Raw genomic sequence first — 21,187 nt, 5'->3', positions numbered from 1 at the left:
GTTTGTGACCTGGTCGGGCCTGTGACCCCCAAGCCTGGCCCGGCCCCCCTGTGCTAGGTGCTGTACAAACTCGGTACAAAATGCTAGCCCTTGTCCCAAATTGCTCACTCTGGCCTTGGCGCAAATGTGCTGAGTGTTTTTGGATCAATGTCTGGTGTTTTGTTTTGTTTGTCAGATCTGCAGGGAAGGCAGTTCCACTCCTAGTTGTGGAGTTCCCAGAGCTGGTTAAAATGGATCAGTCCGTGGTGCACCTCTGGGTGAAAACGGAACCCTTCATAGTGGGGGCTTTGCAGATCCCCCCTCCATCCAAGTTCAGCATGCACTATCTCCGGAAGATGTCCACGTATGTCCGGACGCGGGCCAGCGAGGGCTGTTATCCACGCCTTTTCTGGCCTATGTGGCGACACATTGCCTGTGGGAAGCTGCAGTTAGCCAAGGATTTGGCCTGGCTCTACTTTGAGATATTTGACAGTCTAGTGGAACGGACTCCAGAGGAACGTCTGGAATGGGCAGAGGTGGTGTCCAGCTGCACGTCAGAAGAGGAACTAGAGAAGCAGAGGAATAAGGCATGAAATATAATGTTGTAATCTTTCTCTGGTGAACTGTTTTAGGCACTGGAGCATGGGCTATGCCAATCAAGATTGTATGGTTAGGGCCTTTTGCTACTCATGCACATCATTTGGGATCACATCCAGCCTTTTGATCTGAAGGGTTGTACAATCACATCTCCAACAGCCTTTTTCTCGCACTCTTCATGGCAGTGAAGCCCTAATCATTCTGCTAACCGTGCCTCTGAATGCAGATCACGCTACCATTCAAGTTGTTAGTTGTTTTCTGTTTGACTGGGGTAAATACCAGCAACCAGATCTGCCCTTCAGAGCCACATTGCTACTTTTCCACTTTAAAAGACAAGGTAGCATTACAGAACAAATGTTGTTCAGCAAGATTGCATATGGTTGGTATAACTAACAGACACCTTTCTAGAGTAAAACATTTGACATAAAAAATAACAGGGTCTTGCTTAAACCCTTAAAAGCAGAGAAATCCCAAGTGTGGTTTATTCCTAACACACTACTATTTTTCTACACAATATAGGAAGATGTGCACAAAGGAGACTTCTGTAAAGGTGACCTGCAAACAATTTCAATTAACCTATTCCTTTTTTTCTGCTTTATGATGTATAAAATAGATTTGAACATCTACATTTTTTTTTCTCTGTTTGTTTCACTTTATCAGGATTGTCAGCTATTGTTTCCCCTGGTTTTGCTGACTGACTTGTAGGGAGAAGGGGGGAAAAAAAGAAAGGTCTCAGAATGTATGTTCTCCCACAAAGGGTGGGACTATTCAGAAAAGTCATCCTTTAACGTGTTAGTTGGTCTTACCAGAAATGAGATTTAAACAGTCTGATTTAAAAATCCACTCCTCTTTTTCTTGCCTCTTGCAATGTCATTTTGCTTATTCTCTAGTCATTGTAAGGCTAGACAGGACCTGAATTTGTAATGGGGCATGGCGGAAAGCAGAAGAAAACTTTTGTCCTCTGGCATAAGTCCAATATTTTTCCTTTGCATGTCACTGTTAAAGAACTCTTTCCACACTTTTTGCTAAACTTTTAACACTTTCAGCATTTGTTGATTGAGGCCTTTGTGGAAGGGTCTGGATCAAGGCTTATTCTTGTGGGAGGAACCTGACCTCACTTCCTTTGGTCTGTACTGGAAAAGCCAGTGGTCTTCTGAAATTGTAATGCTGTTCTCTGACAAACTCGTGTGTGGTGCAAAAAGGCATGCTAAGGAGTGCACATATAAAAGATCCATGTGATTGTCCTGAAATCAATTGAGCTTAAACAGCAAGCTACCTAGGCCAGGAGTAGCTGTCCATTAGTCATTTGCACTGGTCCTTTGGGTCTTGTGTTCATTCACAAAGTCTATGTGCTATTATCTAGTGGGGCTTTGGTAGCGCTTGCAGTAGTCAAGATTGCAAAACAGGTTTGTTTATAACCACTTTTTTGCGAACTGATCTTTGAAATGTACAGCATTTAGGGGGCACGATTTGAACACAGGTCAGCCATTTGAGCTAGAGGGTGAAAAACTATATCCATTTGAAAACCATTCTAACACACTCATTAAAGACTACACTTAATTGTTTTTTTTTAATTTGATGCTTGATAATGGCCATTTTTCATTGGAGGGCCTAGTGCTTTTGTTTGATGGTGTCCCAAACTGTGCATATTGAGCCCAAGGAGAAGTGTTTTTAGGAAATTATGGGCAAGAGGAAAAAAGGTTTGAGAACGAGTGTCTTCCTAAGGTTACCAGTGGCATGTGCAGTGGCAAATATTGTGATGTAGACAGTGAGAGAGGCAGAGCTTTTTGCATGGTGTAACATGGCTACCAGTGAGGCTTGTAAAGGAGGGGTGTAGAGTTAAAGAAACAGAAACCCCGTAGGAACCAAGCAAGTACCTGTCAAGCCCATAAACCTAGTGTGTGTGTGTGTGTGTGTGTGTGTGTGTGTGTGTGAGCTAGAGCTTTCTTGAGGCTTGTTTAATAGCTGATAGTAACACCACACACCTATTTGTGTAGGGGAGCCACAATCAGTTGTGATATTGTAGCTACCCTGTTATCTATGTTCTAAAATAATAGGCTCTTTGGTTGAATTATTGCATGCATTAGTCATGTTCTGGTATGTGTTAACTTTGTGTTCCCCTCTTGGCCAGCTGTCAGTAGACACTTTGCAGTTCCTGCTGTTCTTGTACATTCAGCAGCTAAACAAGATTTCCTTGCGGACATCTCTGATTGGAGAAGAGTGGCCAAGTCCCAGGGACAAATCTCAGTCTGACAACCTGACTGGAAAATCCACCTGTCAAAATAAGGTATTGTTTGTAACCCTGTCCCCACAGAGGTTACTGTGAGGGAGGGGCTGCAAAACCGTCACCTTAAAGTGGGGTGGGGAGCAGATCTGCTTTGTGGGGGAAATGAACTCCTGCCCAAGGCTTGTGTTTGCACGTAGGGGTGCACTTAATCAATTGAGCTAAATAATAAATGAGATGGTTACTCTAACATTAATTTTCAAAAATCTAACTTGCCCATAAAAACTTGCAGCAGACTGAACTTTCACATCCAGTCTCAATCTGTGATAGGTTTTTTAAAATTTCCCCCCCAAATCTTTGCCCTTCAAAATAGAGGAGTGTAACAAAGCAGAAAATGTTCATTTATTTCAGAGGCTGCTCCTCCATAATTACATGTTCAGGCTTCTAGGGTAGCCATTCTTAGAGTTACACAGTTACACAAAGCTGTGAGAAATAGATTAGTCAAATATAATCAAATGTAGGTGGTTATGTCTTGTATCTCACATTCAGAAGTATCTGAAGTTAGCCAGGTAAGCCAATCCTGCTGCACTACCATATTCGAAAGTGAATTACAAACTGAGGGCAGCACAATAGAGACACTTAGCTGACCCACACCTTGAAAAAAGGCCAGTTGCTAGTGTCAGCAGGATTTTTGTCAGGGGTATGACATCAATACCATACATGTTGTAGTGTCACGTGGAACAAGAACTGTTGAACTGCAACTCAAGAGCATCTGAAACTAAAAATAGGGGTTAGCGGACTTTAAACACAAAGACTTATAATAGACAAGAGGGGGAAAGTGCTTATCCAGGGCTTTGTGCTGAATGGTCCTCTTTACACATACTGTTCAGGGCATTCAGCATCATTCTATAGTGGATGATTTTTGTTAACTGCAGTTCAAGTTCAAAACTAGACTGGCCCATCTTGTGAAGCTTCATGAGTAGATAATGGATCTGCCATATCTATTTCAGAAGCTTCATTCCCCCACAGGTTGGGGGATTATATTCATTGTGCTTATCCTTTTGTGAACTATTGAGGAAATGCCCCTGCTTGATGCTAATTTTCTAGGTATCTGGAATGGGCACTCCAGGTGATTGTAACTCCTTGGTGTGGTCCAGTGAGGCCTGTCCAGCATAAGCTGATGTCTGTTGGAGTTTTCATCATCGGTTGTCTCATATTCTGGTTTTCCCTTGCTATGGAGACCTTCAGCACTTGAACTATAATGATCCTTTGAGATGAATGTTTAATGGGATTTTTCCTCATAATGGTTTATCTGAGGTTTTTCCCACAACTCCTCCTGAGTTAGTACTTGATTGCATCTATTCTAAGCATCCAGGTTCAATAGGAACCATAATTACCTTCATGGAGGCTTAGACTGTCAGGTGTTCGTTACAGTTCATTCCCACCCTCGTTTCCAAGCACCTGTGTGCTGAACCTTTTCATGAAGAGTGGAGTGGGAATCCATTTCCTTCTCTCACTCTAACTAATATAATGACTGGTTGGTCATGGCCACGGCAAGTAGAACTATTGAACCTCTTCCACTCTGAAGATGGCTAGTGGATCCAGTGTCCTTTATTTGCTGGGGGAGTCTGTTGTGGGGGTAAGAGAAGGTCTGCAGAATCAATGGTTCGGGGGAAGGAGTCTGTATTCTACTTCTACTGATTTCTCCATTTAGAGCTGCTGTGGGTGGGATCTGAGCAGGATGCAATGGATATTGCATTGAGAAAGTGTCTCAGCCCAGTAAGAGCTCCTCTGTTTTTGTTTTGATTTCTAAGAACTGGAATGATTACACCCACCAAGCGTTTGTGCAGAACCACCTGTTGGATCTGCTGGAACTGCTACTGGACCCGGACCAGCTCACGGCCTCTTCCCATTCCACTCACGGTAGCCTGGTCTCCCTTGAAGCTGTTCGAGCTCTCAGCTTTCTCATTGAGGGGACTGTGAACAAAACCAGGACTGTCCATCCTCTTCATGAGCTTGCTCTCTGGCAGCCCTTGCATGTGAAGAACGGCTACTCGAAGATTACCAAAGCCTTCTCTTTCCCCAAGCTAGAGGTCTGGCTGAGGGCCTGCCTGACTGGGAGCCCATTTGGGACATCTGCCTGCCTCAAGTCTGGGAAGAAACTTGCGTGGGCACAGCAAGGTATTTGAAAGCCTTGGCTTTGCTCTTTAGTTTTAGGATCAACTCTCCACTCTCCTCTGCTCCTGTTGATCAGGAGTCTGGTTTGTGGGCATTGGTGCTCTCCTGCCTGTCCTCTTGTTTACAGGAGAGAAGGGGGAGTTCACAGCTAAAGAGCTGGTCATGTAAAATGCCTTCACCTCCTGTTTCCAAACTCTCCTATTTAACACTCATTACTCCCTCTCTGTTCTCTAGCTTGCATGTGTCCCCCTCCCTGCTTCAAGTTGATATCCAGATATTGTGTGGTGTATATTGGCTGTTGCTAGCAGGCTTTCTTATTCTTCAAGATACATATTTGTTTGCAAGGTGCATTCTGCTGCATAGTGAACGTTAATGCCCAAGAAAGCAAATGATTGATTGCACAAGTTAAATCCAGGGTTAGGTGGAATTGCTGTATAAGCTGCTCCATATAGCTCTGTCAATGTAATTCAGTCCCGACTAATGTTACTACTCTTCTGTTCCTAAGTGGGGACTAACAGATGAATGGGGTGGTCCTCTAGCTGTTCAGGTACTTTCATGGCCTCAGTCACTGTTGTATCTGAGTGCCTCACAAACATTAATGGATTTACCTTCAAACACTCCTCTGCGGTGGGTCAGTATTCTTACTCCCATTTGACAAATGGGAATTGAGGCGCAGTGTAGATTAAGTGACTTGCCCAAAGTTGCAGAGGGCAGTCTGTGGAAGTATTACACTGCAGCTGGGAGGTGTGACTGCAGCACATGTTGACGTACCCAAGCTATATTTGATCTTCTGTCTGTGGGCATCAGAATGAAGACTCCTGATCTCATTTAACATACGATTATAGGTTTTCAGAGGGAGAGAAAACTAGTCTTAATCCAGTCCATCAGACAGAATGGAAGAACATCCTATAGTAACAAGTGCCCTGAGGGCTGTATGCCTACAGGGAGCACACCACTTGGTAAGAATACATTGGAACAGACATGCTCCTATTCCATCAGCACAGTGGTGAAAATCTGCAGACTGCTGTAATTCTCAGTTTGTCAGAAAGAGCCCTTATGTTCAGGAGGAATTTTACAAAGAGAGTTGGGATCTAAATCCCAAGCATCAGGGTGACTGTTTTTTTGATGGGATATTTACTCTGTGGCTGCCTGGTGAAATGTGATGTCATGGTCCGCCTGCTTAGGAAATACGTTCAGACTTTTTTTGTGCTAATGTATGTAACTTTTGCCTTGCAGTTGAAGGAACAACCAAGAGAGCAAAGATTGCCTGCAATGCCCATGTGGTTCCTGAGGTTCACCGCAATGTGGTGATGAGCCAAGTCTACAAACAGACGCTGGCCAAGAGCTCGGATACCCTGGTGGGTGCTCATGTGAAGATCCATCGCTGCAATGAGTCCTTCATATATCTGCTCTCCCCTTTACGGTGAGTTTGTTCTCCTGGGATGCAGTGAAACGTCTTTGGGTGGGTTGCATAGGTATTTCCTGGTTCCCATTAGACATGGCAACCCCATTTTAACAGTGTGTGGCCTTGTCCTGTTCTTGGGCATCCTGGCTTACTTGCGATCTTTCTCTCTTTCAGATCTGTGACCATTGAGAAGTGCAGGAATAGCACTTTTGTCCTGGGCCCTGTGCAGACGGCCATTCACCTCCACAGCTGTGATAATGTCAAAGTCATTGGCATCTGCCACCGTCTGTCTATCTCTTCTACAACAGGCTGCACCTTCAACATTCTCACACCTACACACCCTCTCATTCTCTTGGGTAACCACGCAGTAACTTTTGCCCCTTATCACACCCATTACCCAATGCTTGAGGACCACATGGCCCGGATGGGCCTGGCTACAGTGCCTAACTACTGGGACAGTCCAATGCTGGTGTGCAAAGAGAACAGTGATGCCAGTGTCTTCCAACTCTTACCCCCCAGTGAGTTTTATACCTTTGTTATTCCTTTTGAGATGGAAGGAGACACGACAGAAACACCTGGGGGGCTGCCACATGCATACCAGAAGGCACTGAGTCAACGAGAGCAGAAGATACAGGTTTGGCAAAAAACTGTGAAGGAGGCAGGACTAACCAAGTGAGTAATTGGCTTCCTCCAGATATTTAATGCTCTGAAACTCAACTTGCCCATACAGGTACAAATCTCTTTGACTTGACATCACTGAACAAAAATGCCCTTGCATGAGGTCTGTTTATCTAGTCCAGTGGTCGCCAACCTTTTTATACCCAAGATCACTTTTTTTGAATTTAAGAGCAACCCAGGATCTACCCTGCCCTTTCCCCGAAGCCCTGCCCCGCTCACTCCACCCCCGCCCCCGTCGCTTGCTCTCCCCCACCCTCACTCACTCTCATCAGGTTGGGGTAGGGGTTTGGGGATTGGGAGGGGGTGAGGGGTGCAAGCTCTGGGAGGAAGTTTGGGTGCAGGAGGGGGCTCCAGGCTGGGGCAGAGTGTTGGGGTGCAGGAGGGAGTGTGGGGTGCTGGCTCTGGGAGGGGGCTTAGGGCTGGGGGTTTTGGGTGCAGGAAGCGGTATGGGGTGCTGGCTCTGGGAGGGGGGGAGGGGTGTGGGCTTCCGCTAGGCAGCACTTACCTCGGGCAGCTCCCGGTCTGCGGCGCAGCGGGGCTAAGGCAGGCTCCCTGTCTGCCCTGGTCCCATGCTGTTCCTGGAAGGGGCCAACATGCCCCTGTGGCCCCTGGGGGAGGGGATGTGGCACCACGCGCTGCCCCTCTCTGAAGGCACCGCCTTTGCAGCTCCCATTGGCCACAGTGCCCTGTTACCAGCCAATGGGAGCTGTGGGGGTGGTGCTTGCAGGTAGGAGCGGCATGCGGCCGGGGCAGGCAGGGAGCCTGCCTCCCCCTGGGCCGCGGGGGCTTGCTGGTCTTTTCCGAGAGTGGCGTGCGGCCGGGGCAGGAAGGGAACCTGCCTTAGCAGCCGTCCCATTGCACCGCCAGGTTTTTAGCGATCGCGATCGACTGGGAGAGTCTCCAGGATCGAGCAGTCAATCGCAATATACCGGTTGGTGACCACTGATCTAGTCTGTGTTTTATGCATGAGCGCATTGGGGGCGTGAGGAGCTGGCAGCGTTTGGTATCCTGCTTTTGTATTGAAAACTCCTGCCACCTTATTCTGTTTGAAGGAAATCGTGTGTGTGTGTGTGTGTGTGTGTGTGTGTGTGTGTGAGAGACAAGCTCACAAAATACAGGAAAAATTGTGCAAAGATTTTATGAAATGAAAGAACACGCATACTATGGGGTTCACCCTGTGTGTATTAACTCCTCAGACACAAAATGAGAAGCTTGTAGTTCTGTAAGTAAAACATATTAATGCAGTCAAGTCTCCAGTCTACTAACTAGGCCTTACTTTGCTTTTGTAGCTGATCTTGCATACTGTACTAATCTACACTTTTACCAATTTACTGCTTTTTCAGCACCTAGCCTGTTAAGTTTTGAATAAATTAAAACATGTTCTTTTGATGCCAAACTGACTGGATAGGAGTGCAGGACTCCAGATATTGACCGTTCTGAATTTAGCTGGTCCTGTCTTCAGGATTTTACTCTTGGTATCATTTTGATGCAAACAAACTGCAACAAACTGTCTCCCAGTGTTGATAAATGCAAAGTAATGCACATTGGAAAACATAATCCCAACTATACATATAAAGTGATGGGGTCTAAATTAGCTGGTACCACTCAAGAAAGAGATCTTGGAGTCATTGTGGATAGTTCTCAGAAAATATCCACTCAATATGCATTGGCAGTCAAAAAAGCAAACAGAATGTTGGGAATCATTAAGAAAGGGATAGATAATAAGACAGAAAATATCATATTCCCTCTATATAAACCCATGGTACGCCCACATCTTGAATAGTGCATGCAGATGTGGAACTCCTTACCTGAGGAGGTTGTGAAGGCTAGGACTATAACAATGTTTAAAAGGGGACTGGATAAATTCATGGTGGCTAAGTCCATAAATGGCTATTAGCCAGGATGGGTAAGAATGGTGTCCCTAGCCTCTGTTCGTCAGAGGATGGAGATGGATGGCAGGAGAGAGATCACTTGATCATTGCCTGTTAGGTTCACTCCCTCTGGGGCACCTGGCATTGGCCACTGTCAGTAGACAGATACTGGGCTAGATGGACCTTTGGTCTGACCCAGTACGGCCTTTCTTATGTTCTTATGTTCTTATGTTCATCTCAAAAAAGATATATTGGAATTGGAAAAGGTTCAGAAAAGGGCAACAAAAATTATTAGGGGTATGGAACGGCTGCCGTATGAGGAGAGATTAAAAAGACTGGGATTTTTCAGCTTGGAAAAGAGACGACTAAGGGGGGATATGATAGAGGTCTATAAAATCATGACTGGTGTGGAGAAAGTAAATAAGGAAGTGTTATTTACTCCTTCTCATAATACAAGAACTAGGGGCCACCAAATGAAATTAATAGGCAGCAGGTTTAAAACAAACTGAAGTATTTCTTCACACAACGCACAGTCAACCTGTGGAACTCCTTGCCAAAGGATGCTGTGAAGGCCAAGACTATAACAGAGTTCAAAAAAGAACTAGATAAATTCATGGAGGTTAGGCAGGGATGGTGTCCCTAGCCTCTGTTTGCCAGAAACGGGGAATGGACGACGGGATGGATCACTTGATGGTTACCTGTTCTGTTCATACCCTCTGGGGCCACCTGGCTTTAGGCCACTGTCAGAAGACAGGATACTGGGCTAGATGGACCTTTGTTCTGACCCAGTATGTCCATTCTTATGTTCTTATAACCTCCTTTACAAACCCACAATAGGGGTAGAACTCTGGTCTTCAATTTTAAAGGCTAGAATAGAAGGAAGCAACAATAGCTTGTGTTTCAGCTGTTTTTTGTTTCCCTGTTCTGGGCTCAGCCCGTGGCTTCTATATTTGGGGGTCAGTAAGCCAAGTCATGGAGAGAGTCCATAGCTTCTCTGAATTGTTTAATTTTGGATGGTCTCAGTCCTCAGTTTAGTTAGATGAAGCCAGGGTTCCAATGAGACTGAGTGGTATCATTGGTCTGTGATTTGTCAAGTCCTTCCAGACCACCTTCTTTTGTTTAGGGCCTGAAGAGTCCCTTGTCATGAATACTACATTTGATCAAGGTGCTCTTTGCACTCCGTGCAGATTTCAAGACTTGAATAGATTGGAAAATGGCCTTGGTATCTGACAGTCTTCTGATTCAGAATTTCTATTGCACTGCATTACATTTGTCTATCTTGAATCCTGACTCCTCCAGTATCCGTGTGTGCATATGTCTTGTTGAGTAAAGGCAGCACTTCAGACGTGAGTGATTTAATACCATTGACATGAGGGGTTGGGTAAGTAGCATGGGGTTAATGTGTCACTCTCTCCTCTGGAGATGACTATTTAAATTTTGCCTGGGTTACAAATGGCAGATATGTATAGACTTAAGTTTTATGTGATGTAGGTTTTTTAGTAAAAGTCACAGGACGTGGGCAATGAACAATAAATCATGGAAACCAGAGCTCCGCCGCCCGGGGCTGAAGTCACAGAGGTCACATAAAATCACCGAATCCCTGACCTCCGTGACAGACTCGTAGCCTTAGGTATGTATAATTGTCTGTTTGTGCTCTGAGAATCCTAGGGCAGAAGTCCTACAGGGCAGAGGTACAGTAACAGCAGTGTGGGGAAGTCTGCGTGGCTTATTTCAACACCAGCAGTCTCTCTTTCAGGGGTATTCTAACTAATAGTTTTGATTAGGTGAATTCAATCTTTCCCATGTGGGCAATATGGGAAGCAAATCCAATGGCTTTGTTAGGCATGGTAAGTGTAGATCTGTTGCTTATTTTCAGTGAGGATGGAAAAGGCTACTCATTTGAGTAGCCAAAGAGAGATGTTTGGAAGTGTGGTGTGAATGCTTACAAGACTATTTCACTTGCTACATTGCTGATGTCCTGGTGGGTTTCAGGGATCAGAGGAAGCAGTTCCAGGTGCTGGTGGAGAACAAATTCTATGAATGGCTAATTCACACAGGACATCGTCAGCAGCTGGACAGCCTTGTGCCTCCTGCAGCAGGCTCCAAGCAAGCAGCAGGATAGGATGCTCTTCTTTAACTGAAGGAAAGGAAGGGTGAGTATTGGGACAGTTTCTCTCCTGCTGCATGATAGAGAAATTGTCATACTACTTTACATACATTTGTGTGCACATGGTATCCAGATGGAAACAATGAGTGTGAAATTGTGTCCGTGGGCCTCCTCCCAACAGCTTCAGATCTGGCTTTGGTTTTCCGTTTGGAGCCAAAACCTCCTCTGAACTTCTATCTACTCCCTTGTGCACTCCAATTCTTCCTTCCGTCCCCTTGGCCTTTCTGGCTGAAGAGCTCTGTATGGATCTCTGATTTCAGTTTCTGACGGAATAATTTTGAAATGAGGTTGAAGTGCTTCACTTACGCCTCTGGTCTGTATATAGTATTTGTCTCTGACAAACCAGCCTGCATGTGTCTGCATAGACAAGATGTGCGCTTCAGGTATAGTCTGAAACCAAATCAGTTAGAACAGTCTAGTTGTTCTGATCCCTTACTTGCCCTCATCTCCTGCTGCTCACCATGTACCTGAGGGCTTGTCTACATGGGGGTTTAATCCACAGTAGCTCGAGTCAGACTAGTGTGAAAATGCCTGTGCACTCACGATGCAATTCATTAGAGCGCAGTTATACCGCAAACTCTGGAATCCTTTTTCGAAGTGTATTATGTTTGATGCAAATTGTGTTAGTGCAGTTGACTGTGTGGACACAGTGCTGCCATGCAGTACTTGGGCAGTTATTCAGCTGGTATCCCACGTTGCTGTGCATGTGTCCATTATTGATCTGTCTGTTTATCTGTGTGCCTTCCACTACTCTGGGATCAAGTTGACTGGATGTTCCTTCCCCTGTTTAAAAATTGTCATGGGAACAGAGTTTGCCCATTTGCTCCTGGATTCAAATATATTGGCATTCCTTCACGCTCCAGCAGCCTTTACAACATGCCTTGAGCACCCACTTGGAGTCTTGCTGTGCCCCAGATCTCATCGCCACCTGGGGGTCAGTGCAGCAAGTTCTTGTGGCCAGCCACCAGATGAAGGATCTCTTTTTGGACATTGCTAAGTAGTGGTCCATAAGGGGCCACAACCAGGATGCTGACCAGTGTGTGATAAAGAGCAAACAGCTTAGGAGGACTTAGATTAAAGCCAGGAGTGCCAGGAAAAGGTCCAGCAGTGGAATTGTATCCTACCTATTTCTTGAGGAGCTGGATGGGCTTTTGATCAATTACATCGTTACCAAGCCTGAGGAGCTTGTGGACCCTGATACTCCCCCTGTAGACTGCAGACAAGTGGCAAGAGTCATCAGAGGAGGAACATGAGGAGGGCAGTGAGGGGCTCTCCCCAGAAAGTCAGGATCTCCTCAGCCAGAATCAAGGGTCCTGATTCCTATGTGGGTGAGCCAGAAACCAGGCTGAGACTGAGAGGCAGATTACATGCCCTTCATATAGGATTTATCTTTACAATGTATTATTGTTATATGACACCACTGTGCTAGCTTCTGAGCCAAGTGCCCCATGGCCACAGCCTTTTTTGGCAGGTGAGAGCTGGGAGTCTTTCCGAGTCTCCAGCACCTGCCTCCCTTTATTAGCCCACGTTTTCAAAATGGTGTCTACTCCAGCCGAGCAATTGGCTTCTGTCTCAGGCGAAAACCTCGACCATCAACTCTTTACAAGCATATGCCACGGAGGACATGTATCCATCTACCTTATTTTCTTTTCTCCTTTCTGCATCTGTCCTGTCTGGCAAATGCGAGCTCCCCCTTCCCCCCCCAAAACCCCTGTCCATCTGCTCAAAATAGTGGCTGGCAGCATGGCACAGCTGCAATCTCTACTCCGGGGTAAGCAACCTATGGCACGCATGCTGAAGGCAGCACGTGAGCTGATTTTCAGTGGCACTCTCACTACTCGGGTCCTGGCCACCAGTCCGGGTGGTTTTTAATTTAATTTTAAATGAAGCTTCTTAAACATTTTAAAAACCTTATTTACTTTACATACAACAATAGTATATATAGACTTATAGAAAGAGACCTTCTAAAAATGTTAAAATGTATTACTGGCATGCAAAACCTTAAATTAGAGTGAATAAATGAAGATTCGGCACACCACTTCTGAAAGGTTGCCGACCCCTGCAACTCCATCCCTCGCTCCCCTCCCGCAGCATATTTGAATAATGAAAACACTCAGTTGTGCAACTTTAAGCCATTTGGGACAGTGGCTCTGGGAAAAGGGGTTTGGTTAGTAGTCTCAGATGACAGGGGCATTGCATGCCTGTAAAGCACTAAGCCTACAGCTCCCTGCTGAGGTATAAACATGCATTCATACACGGAAAGAGGTCAACCTTATGGATAGCTTACAGCTGTTAATGTCTTTCCACAGACTTGCATAGAGAGAGGGTTTTGGAGCAGTTCGTGCTTCGGACAGTCAGTGCAGAACCTGATCTGTTTTTCTCTGCACTTTAAGCATGTCTGTAGGGGAGATAAAGTAGAATCAGAGAAATTGCTTGATTTTCCCCCCCCCCCCCTCCCCTCCCCCCACCCCCCATCTGCACTTTATCTGGGATAGGTGCACAGTCATTGCTCTGGCATGCCCTCCACTCCTGCCACACTTCTGGGGGACTGGCTTGGTGAAGTTCTTCACCATGTATCTCACTGGTCTGCCCTTTGCCATTGTTAATAAGGCCGTTCTCTGTCGCCTAGTCACCCACCTCAGTGTAACATCACTGAGAGTCAGGACACGGATTACTATCCCGCTCATTCCATATGCTCCCCACTAACTCCTCTGACACCATAGAAACAACTCCAAGGCACAGCCAAATTGCAAAGCCAGAGTGGGAATATAATTCCCAATCCCACCCCCAGCCTCCGAGGCACAGCTGCAACTCAAGCCAATCTAGCCCTCCTGAGCATACACTGCCTACTGGCTGTGTGGGCACACTAAGACTCAAGAATCTCGGGGGTGGTGGGGTGGGAATGAGAGACACATATTAAAAAGGATATCCTAGCCTGTCTGGAATACCACTAACATCTGCTTGGCTAGGTTTTTTTCCCTACTCCCTCAGCAATGGCACCTGCAGTGGCCAGACCTTCAAGGACAGGGGCTTTATCCATGGCTGATGGGGAAGAAACAGAGAATTTGGGATGAAATATCCAGCTTTCATTGTAGACCCCCTCCCCCCAAATAAAAAGAAACTGGTGAAGAGCTGGTCATTGTATTTGAGGTCAGAGATGGAAGAAGACAGGGAGCTATTGAACAAGAGAGTTGAAGTGGCTAGAAACAGTGTCACAGTGGCTAGGGACAGCGTTGCCATGGCAAAAGGCACTGTGGAGGAAGAAAGACACATGCGTAGGTGACTCAAGGAGGTTGTACAAGCTCAGAATGCTCTGCTGCAGCGCATGCTGCGAGTGGGCACACAGACAATCCAGTGCCCTCAGCCAGGACCCAGCCATGTTCTTCTTTGAGTGATTGCTCATATTGATTCCAATTAGGTGTGTGCAGTTGTCGGAAAGTTTTTCCCTTAGGAGCACCCATCGGGTCGGCTGTGGAGCCCCCTGGAGTGGTGCCTTCATGGCGCTCAATATATGACCCTGCCGACCCGGCACCTCCTCAGTTCTTTCTTACGGCCAGTGACGGTTGTTGGAACTGTGGCGTCTTGCTCAGCAAGTTCTACCACGTTTCCCTACCTTTGTTTGTTTTGTTTGTTCTCTATACGGATTAGTTAGTTTAATTGTTAGTTAGTATTAGTAGTTAGCAGTTGGGATGTGGGGTTTATCCTCTGTCCTGACCGCTTTTTCTTGGGAGGGCTTACATGCCCAAGTCCCAGGGGTTCAAGCCCTGCAAGTCCTGTAGCAAGCCCATGCCAATGGGTGACCCCCACAACGCTTGTCTAAAGTGTCTGGGGGAGGCTCACCAAGCCAGTTGGTGCAGGATTTGCAAGGGGTTTTGCCTCAGAACCAAAAAGGAGTGAGACTTTCACCTCAAGCAGCTCCTTATTGAGGCGGCACTTAGACCTCAGCCTCTGCTGGCGCGGCGGGACCTGGCGCTGAGTTCATATGGTGCATAGCGCAGTGGTGGAAGCGGCACCCTGGACGGACTCTGGCAGAGACCCGCAGCACCGCCGCTCCCCAGCTCCGAAACCGGCGGGATTGACCCAGCACTGCTCCCAATCCCCAGTGCAGAAGCGGCACCAGAAGCAAGGGAGGAGCAGCTCTCTGTCCCAGGGGTCCGCCAATGGGGCTGGCCAATGGGGTGCATCCTCATGAGGAGCACCCAATGCCAAAGGATGCGGAGATGGCACTGTCGACTTTCCTCCCGCAAGGGGACCGTCGAGTCCGGTGCCGTTGGACTCCCTGGCCCAGGTCATCAAGGAGGTGGAGCTAACATCCACCCCGGACACCTTTGAGACCGTGAGGGACCTCACTGCCATGACAGTGCCCAGGTCACCCACTCCTTGCACCAAGCCTCCAGTACCACATCGTATGGCACCGTTTCGAGGCAAACTAGCGATGCTCCAGCCCTCGGCACCGTTGATAAAGTCCCGGTGCTGCTCTAGATTGCGCCAGCGCTCCTGCTCGTGACGTCAATCCTTGTGTCAATCCCCATTACGCAGCAGGTTCTGGTCCCAATGCCGCTTAGTGACCCCGCGCAGCTCCAGATTGGGGCACTGCTCCAGGTCGTGGCACTGCTGTCCAGCCCTTGAGATGAAGGATGCGTATTTCCATACAGCGATTCGTCCCGCACATCGGCACATCCTACGCTTCGTGGTCAACCACAAGCATTACTAATTCACTGCCTGCCCTACCATTAGGCCTCTCAACAGCCCCCCAAGTGTTCACCAAGTGCATGCTGGTCGTGGCTGCTTTCCTCCGTCAACAGCAGGTGCAGGTATACCCCTACCTCGACGAATGGCTGCTCAGGGGCCACACCAAGGGACAGGTGCAGTCCCAAATCCGTTTGGTCAGGTACACGTTTGAGCAACTGGATCTTCCTTCTCCTCAACATGGGGAAGTCGACCTTGGAACCGACCCAGAGAATAGAATTCATTGGGGCAGTGTTACTCGGTTCATGCGCGAGCCCTTCTGCTGGAGACCTGATTCCAAGCCATCACGGACATAATTCAAAGCCTCCAGCAATTCCCAACCACAACAGCAAGGGGGTGCCTGAGTCTCCTCAGCCACATGGCTGCTTGTACTTGCGTGATCCGGCTCAGACTTTTGCAGGCATGGCTCGCTTCGGCCTACCGCCTGGGGCGCAACAGCTTGAATTCAGTGGTCACGATGCCAGGGCAGGTCCTTACATCCCTCCACTGGTGGCTCAATCCTCAAGCTGTGTGCGAAGGAGTCCCCTTCCACAGCCCTGAACCTTCCTTGTCCCTGGTCACAGACGCGTCAGCTCTGGGATGGGGGCGCATCTGGGAGATCTCCAGACACAGGGCCTGTGGTCCCAGGACGAGCTGTCCCTACATAGCAAGATCAAGGAACTGAGGGCAGTGTGCCTAGCCTGCCAGGCCTTTCGGGCCCGACTACAAGGCCAGTGTGTAGCAGTTCTAACAGAGAACACCACCACCATGTTTTACATCAACAAGCAAGGGGAAGCCCGTTCCTCTCCCCTATGCCAGGAGGCCCTCCAGCTGTGGGAGTTCTGCATAGCCCACTCCATTCACCTGGAAGCATCCTTTTTACTAGGAGTTCAGAACACGCTGGTGGACGGCCTCGGTAGGTCCTTCCGCGCACACGAGTGGTCTCTCCGACCGGATGTCATACACCTCATTTTCCAAAGGTGCAGGTTTCCCAGATCAACCTGTTTGCCACCTGACGCAACAGGAAGTGCCCACCCTTCTGCTCCTTCCAGGGTCACAGCCCAGGCTCCCTCACGGACGTATTCCTGCTACCCTGGAGACGTCACCTGCTCTATGCCTTTCCCCTGTTCCCTCTCGTGCACAAGGTCCTGCTCAAGGTCTGCAGGGAGGGGACAAAGGTAATTCTAATAGCTCCAGCGTGGCCTCGACAACACTAGTGCACTACTCTACTGGAGCAGTCAGTGGATGCACCGGTCACGTTACCTCTCCTCCCCGACTTACTCACTCACTCAGGGCTACAGTCGCCTCTGTCACCCTGACCTACGGTCCCTCTACCTCACGTCTTGGAAGCTTCATGGCTGAACCCCATGGAACTTCTGTACTCAGAACAAGTAAGGAAGGTCCTCCTCGGCCGCAGAAAGCCCTCCACTAGAGCCACGTATCTGGTGAAGTGGAAGAGATTCTCGTGCTGGTGTGACCAGTGTCATACACCCCCTCTAGAGGCGCTGGTACCTCTCATCTTGGAGTACCTCCTACACCTGAAACAGCAAGGCCTGGTGGCGTCCTCCATAAGGGTACACCTCGCTGTTATCTCGGCCTTCCACCTTGGAGCGTCTGGTCGATACGTCTTCGCCAATCCTATGGTTGGTCGCTTCCTCAAAGGTCTGTACTGCCTACATCCCCAGATCAGGCAGTCTGTCCCTGCATGGGACCTTAACCTGGTCCTCTCCAGGCTCATGGGGCCTCCATTCGAACCACTGGCGACCTGCTCCCTCCTGTATCTGTCATGGAAGGTAGCTTTTCTGGTTGCCATTACTTCTGCGAGGAGGGTGTCTGAGCTCTAAAGGCCCTCACCTCTGAACCACCTTACACGATTTTCCACAGGGATAAGGTGCAACTCAGGCCACACCTGGCCTTTCTCCCCAAGGTGGTGTCGCACTTCCACACCAACCAGGACATTTTCCTGCCTGTCTTTTACCCTAAGCCTCATACCAGTAACCACGAGCAGCGGCTGCACTCCTGCGATGTTCGAAGAGCACTAGCTTTCTACATCAAGCGCACTAAGCCGTTCAGAAAATCAAACCAGTTCATAGCGGTGGCGGACCAGATGAAAGGCCTCCCGGTCTCATCTCAAAGAATATCCTCCTGCATCCGCACGTGCTATGAACTGGCCAGAGTGCCGATCCCGGCTCTCACGGCATACTCCACTAGGGCCCAGGCCTCGTCAGCAGCATTCCTGGCCCAGGTCCTGATCCAAGAAATCTGCAGGGCAGTGACTTGGTCCTCGGTACATACCTTCACCTCTCACTATGCCATCGTCCGGCATGCCAGAGACAGTGCGGCGTTCAGCAGAGCTGTGCTCCAATCAGCATTCCTTAACTCTGACCCCACCGCCTAGGTAAGGTTTGGCAGTCACCTAATTGGAATCTATATGAGCAATCACTCGAAGAAGAAAAATCGGTTACTCACCTCTCGTAATTGTTATTGTTCGAAATGTGTTGCTCATATCCATTCCAAACCCACCGGCCTTCCTCTCTGTCGGACTAGCTGGCAAGAAGGAACTGAGGAGGCACCGGGTCGGCAGGGTCATATATTGAGCTCCATGAAGGCGCCACTCCAGGGGGCTCCACAGCCGACCCGATGGTGCTGCTAGGGGAAAAACTTTCCAATGACTGTGCATGTGGTGCGCGCACACCTAATTGGAATGGATATGAGCAACGCATCTCGAAGAACAACAGTTACGAGAGGTGAGTAACTGTTTTTTCTGCAGCCCCTGGACAACACAGGGTACTGGGAACACCAGCATATGTTCCCCGCTGTACCCCTGCAGTCATGCTCTCAGAGGCCATTCGCTGGCCCAAGCTCAGGGCAGAGAGAGCAATTGCACCTGGGAACGCAGCGCTTTTGAGCCATCCAGTGCACCTGATAACTTCGAGCCCTGCCACTCAATACCAGACGCCCCAAGAACAAGAGGCAACAACGAGGCGTGTACTCACCCCTTGTTGTAGTCTGCCGTCCACTGCACTGTCACTTTAAAGCTTTGCTTCATTATTTGTTTAAAGCTTCATTTCTGCTGGTTTAAAAATCCATTCAGAAAGAGTCAGCAATGCACTTTATGCAGGCAGTCCATTCATTTTGACTAAGTCAGAGGTTTTTACAAAAGGGTAAAGGCACAGATAAAATAAGGATTGCCACATCTACCACCTATCAAAGAGACTGCACAGCTCACAATCCATTTCCAGTTGGGATAACAGCTGGATGTATAGCTGCACATTTTCAGGCCTGAAACTCCAGGAGCCATAGACATCCCTGACAATACTGCACTGGCTGTTTCCATTGGACATTTTGCTGGCTGCTCAAACCCCTGAGCAAGTCTCTGCACCACAGCCTCCCACCCATCGGAAAGGCTTTCTCACTTACTATCTCAAATATTGTGCAGAATATAACCTGCAGCATGGGGTTTTTTTTATCCAGCTTCTAACCTATTCCACAAACAGTGCCAACTTCCTTGCAGATGGCCAAATGCACACTCTGCTGTCATTCTGCAGCTACTGAGGTGATGGGATCATGAACCAGGGCAGCAGCAGCAGTCTCGCTCGATAACTGGAGCAATTGCCACATCATTAATGTCCAGAACGATGCTGGGGGCAAATTCTCCTTTATTCATTCAGATAATTAGAGCTGAGTGTTGAAAGAGCCTAGCATTGTGGGTCTTTCCAGACCACCCTATGTTTGTGAACCTGCCACGGTGGTCAACCAGCCCTTGGAACACCATGGAGAAATATCCCTCTGGTTATACACTCTGAGCCATGGTGCGGGGGACAAGCAGTTGGCATGTGGGTCCCATCAGTTGCCCCAATGCTATTTGGGAACCCCACACGTGCAAAGCCATCAACTTTCTCCTGAATATTACGAATTGGCTGGTTATGAACCAGTAGCATTAGGAGGTGACCAGCTTGCACGTGGCATTGGCGACCAGTGTCTCTCTGGGTTTGGGCACTGCATGTTGGTATGCTGCCACTGCAGTTCTGGGGCTTGCCATCCTGAAATTCTCTCATCACTGCTGGTCGTCCCAGGTCTATGGAACAATCCTTTCCCACCAATCCCCACTGGGGCGTTTCCCAAGCCCTGAAAAGGTGTTGCACGGTGTGACCCTGCTTCAGGAACAGCTCCGGTAGTAGCAGTTGCTCTGTGTCGTCCTTGTCTTCCTCATCCTCATCTTTCATTGTTCCTCCACCACTGCCCAACCTGCTGCTGAAGGAGCTGCTGCTGCTGGAGCCGCCATATCCGCTTGGTAATGCGGTGGGCGAAGTCCAAAGACAAAGCCAAGTCGATCAGCTTCGAGAGCTGAACTACATCCCAAATAGCCTCTACCTATGTGCAGTTGCCAGCATAGTGGTGTGGAGCATTGCTGGGTCCATGCTGGCTGACAGCAATTTGCAAACGGCACTTGCCTCTCCAGAAAGAGAGGAATGATGGGCTGGAGAGAGCTCAAGCATGGGATGTTTTTGAATTTACTCCAAGTCCTGGAATTCCACTGGCTTCTTCATTGCATCCCACCGCATGCAGCGAGAACTACGCCAGCATGCACACTGCTTAGCATTGAAGCAAAGGACCATGGGATACCCTCCGAGAATGCCATGCACTTAGTGCACAGCAAGCCCTTGCCGCCTGGACACAGAGATGCAAACTGAAAGAAGGCACAGCCAGCCCGTGTGTACACTATTAGTGCAGCTTGGGTTAATTATTGAGTTAATACACCTCTACCCCGATATAACACGACCCGATATAACACGAATTCGGATATAACGCGGTAAAGCAGTGCTCGGGGGGGGTGGGGCTCCGGCGGATCAAAGCAAGTTCGATATAACGCGGTTTCACCTATAATGCGGTAAGATTTTTTTTTTTTTTGGCTCCCAAGGACAGCATTATATCGGGGTAGAGGTGTATTGTGCATTAATTCTGCGGATTAATCCCTCTATAGACAAGCCCTTAGTGGCCACTTCCTTGATGCCTCAAAGAATTCTTTCCCATATAATCTTTTGAATTTCCTAGTGGTGATGCACAAGGAGCCAGACACTTGCCCCTGGTATGGGTACAATCACCACACATTTCAAAGGGTGAGGAATAGTTTGCTAGGTCAAACTGATCATGCTCTGGGTTTTTCTCCAGCAAGCTGTTGGCCTGGGGAGGGGAAGTCACTGAGTTGTTGGTGATTGCATGGTTGGAGTGAAGTTGTGTTTTGTTACAGCGTTGTGAAGATGGATGGTGACAAACTGACGGTGGTTTCCAGTGAACACTTTGGGGCCATGCTGGTTAGACACTCCTGTGGTGTTGCAAATTAATTAGGATATCTGGAC

The 21,187-nt window shown here is 48.2% G+C and overlaps 1 protein-coding gene across 1 annotated transcript; it reads left to right on the top strand.

The window, feature by feature from the left end:
• Positions 1–215: 215 nt before the first annotated feature.
• TBCCD1 (TBCC domain containing 1) lies at positions 216–21,163 on the top strand. The gene is made up of 7 exons (XM_065410423.1): positions 216–566; positions 2,708–2,863; positions 4,615–4,981; positions 6,215–6,401; positions 6,558–7,055; positions 10,925–11,085; positions 21,079–21,163. The coding sequence occupies exons 1-6, from the start codon at positions 231–233 to the stop codon at positions 11,052–11,054; spliced, it is 1,674 nt and encodes a 557-aa protein (XP_065266495.1). The 5' UTR covers positions 216–230; the 3' UTR covers positions 11,055–11,085; positions 21,079–21,163.
• Positions 21,164–21,187: the final 24 nt, after the last annotated feature.

This window comes from Emys orbicularis, chromosome 9, assembly GCF_028017835.1.
Source record: "Emys orbicularis isolate rEmyOrb1 chromosome 9, rEmyOrb1.hap1, whole genome shotgun sequence".
In the NCBI taxonomy this organism is placed as follows: Eukaryota; Metazoa; Chordata; order Testudines; family Emydidae; genus Emys; species Emys orbicularis.
The sequence above is the reverse complement of the archived record's forward strand: the minus strand, read 5'-3'. Positions and strand labels throughout refer to the sequence as shown.

What these genes read in the sequence shown, in the direction of transcription:
- TBCCD1 (XM_065410423.1), top strand. Translation starts at nt 231, where the DNA reads ATGGATCAGTCCGTGGTGCACCTCTGGGTGAAAACGGAACCCTTCATA. An exon ending in AATCCACCTGTCAAAATAAG is followed by an intron (nt 2,864 to 4,614) that starts GTATTGTTTGTA and finishes TTGATTTCTAAG; the next exon opens with AACTGGAATGATTACACCCA. An exon ending in AAGGAGGCAGGACTAACCAA is followed by an intron (nt 7,056 to 10,924) that starts GTGAGTAATTGG and finishes GGTGGGTTTCAG; the next exon opens with GGATCAGAGGAAGCAGTTCC.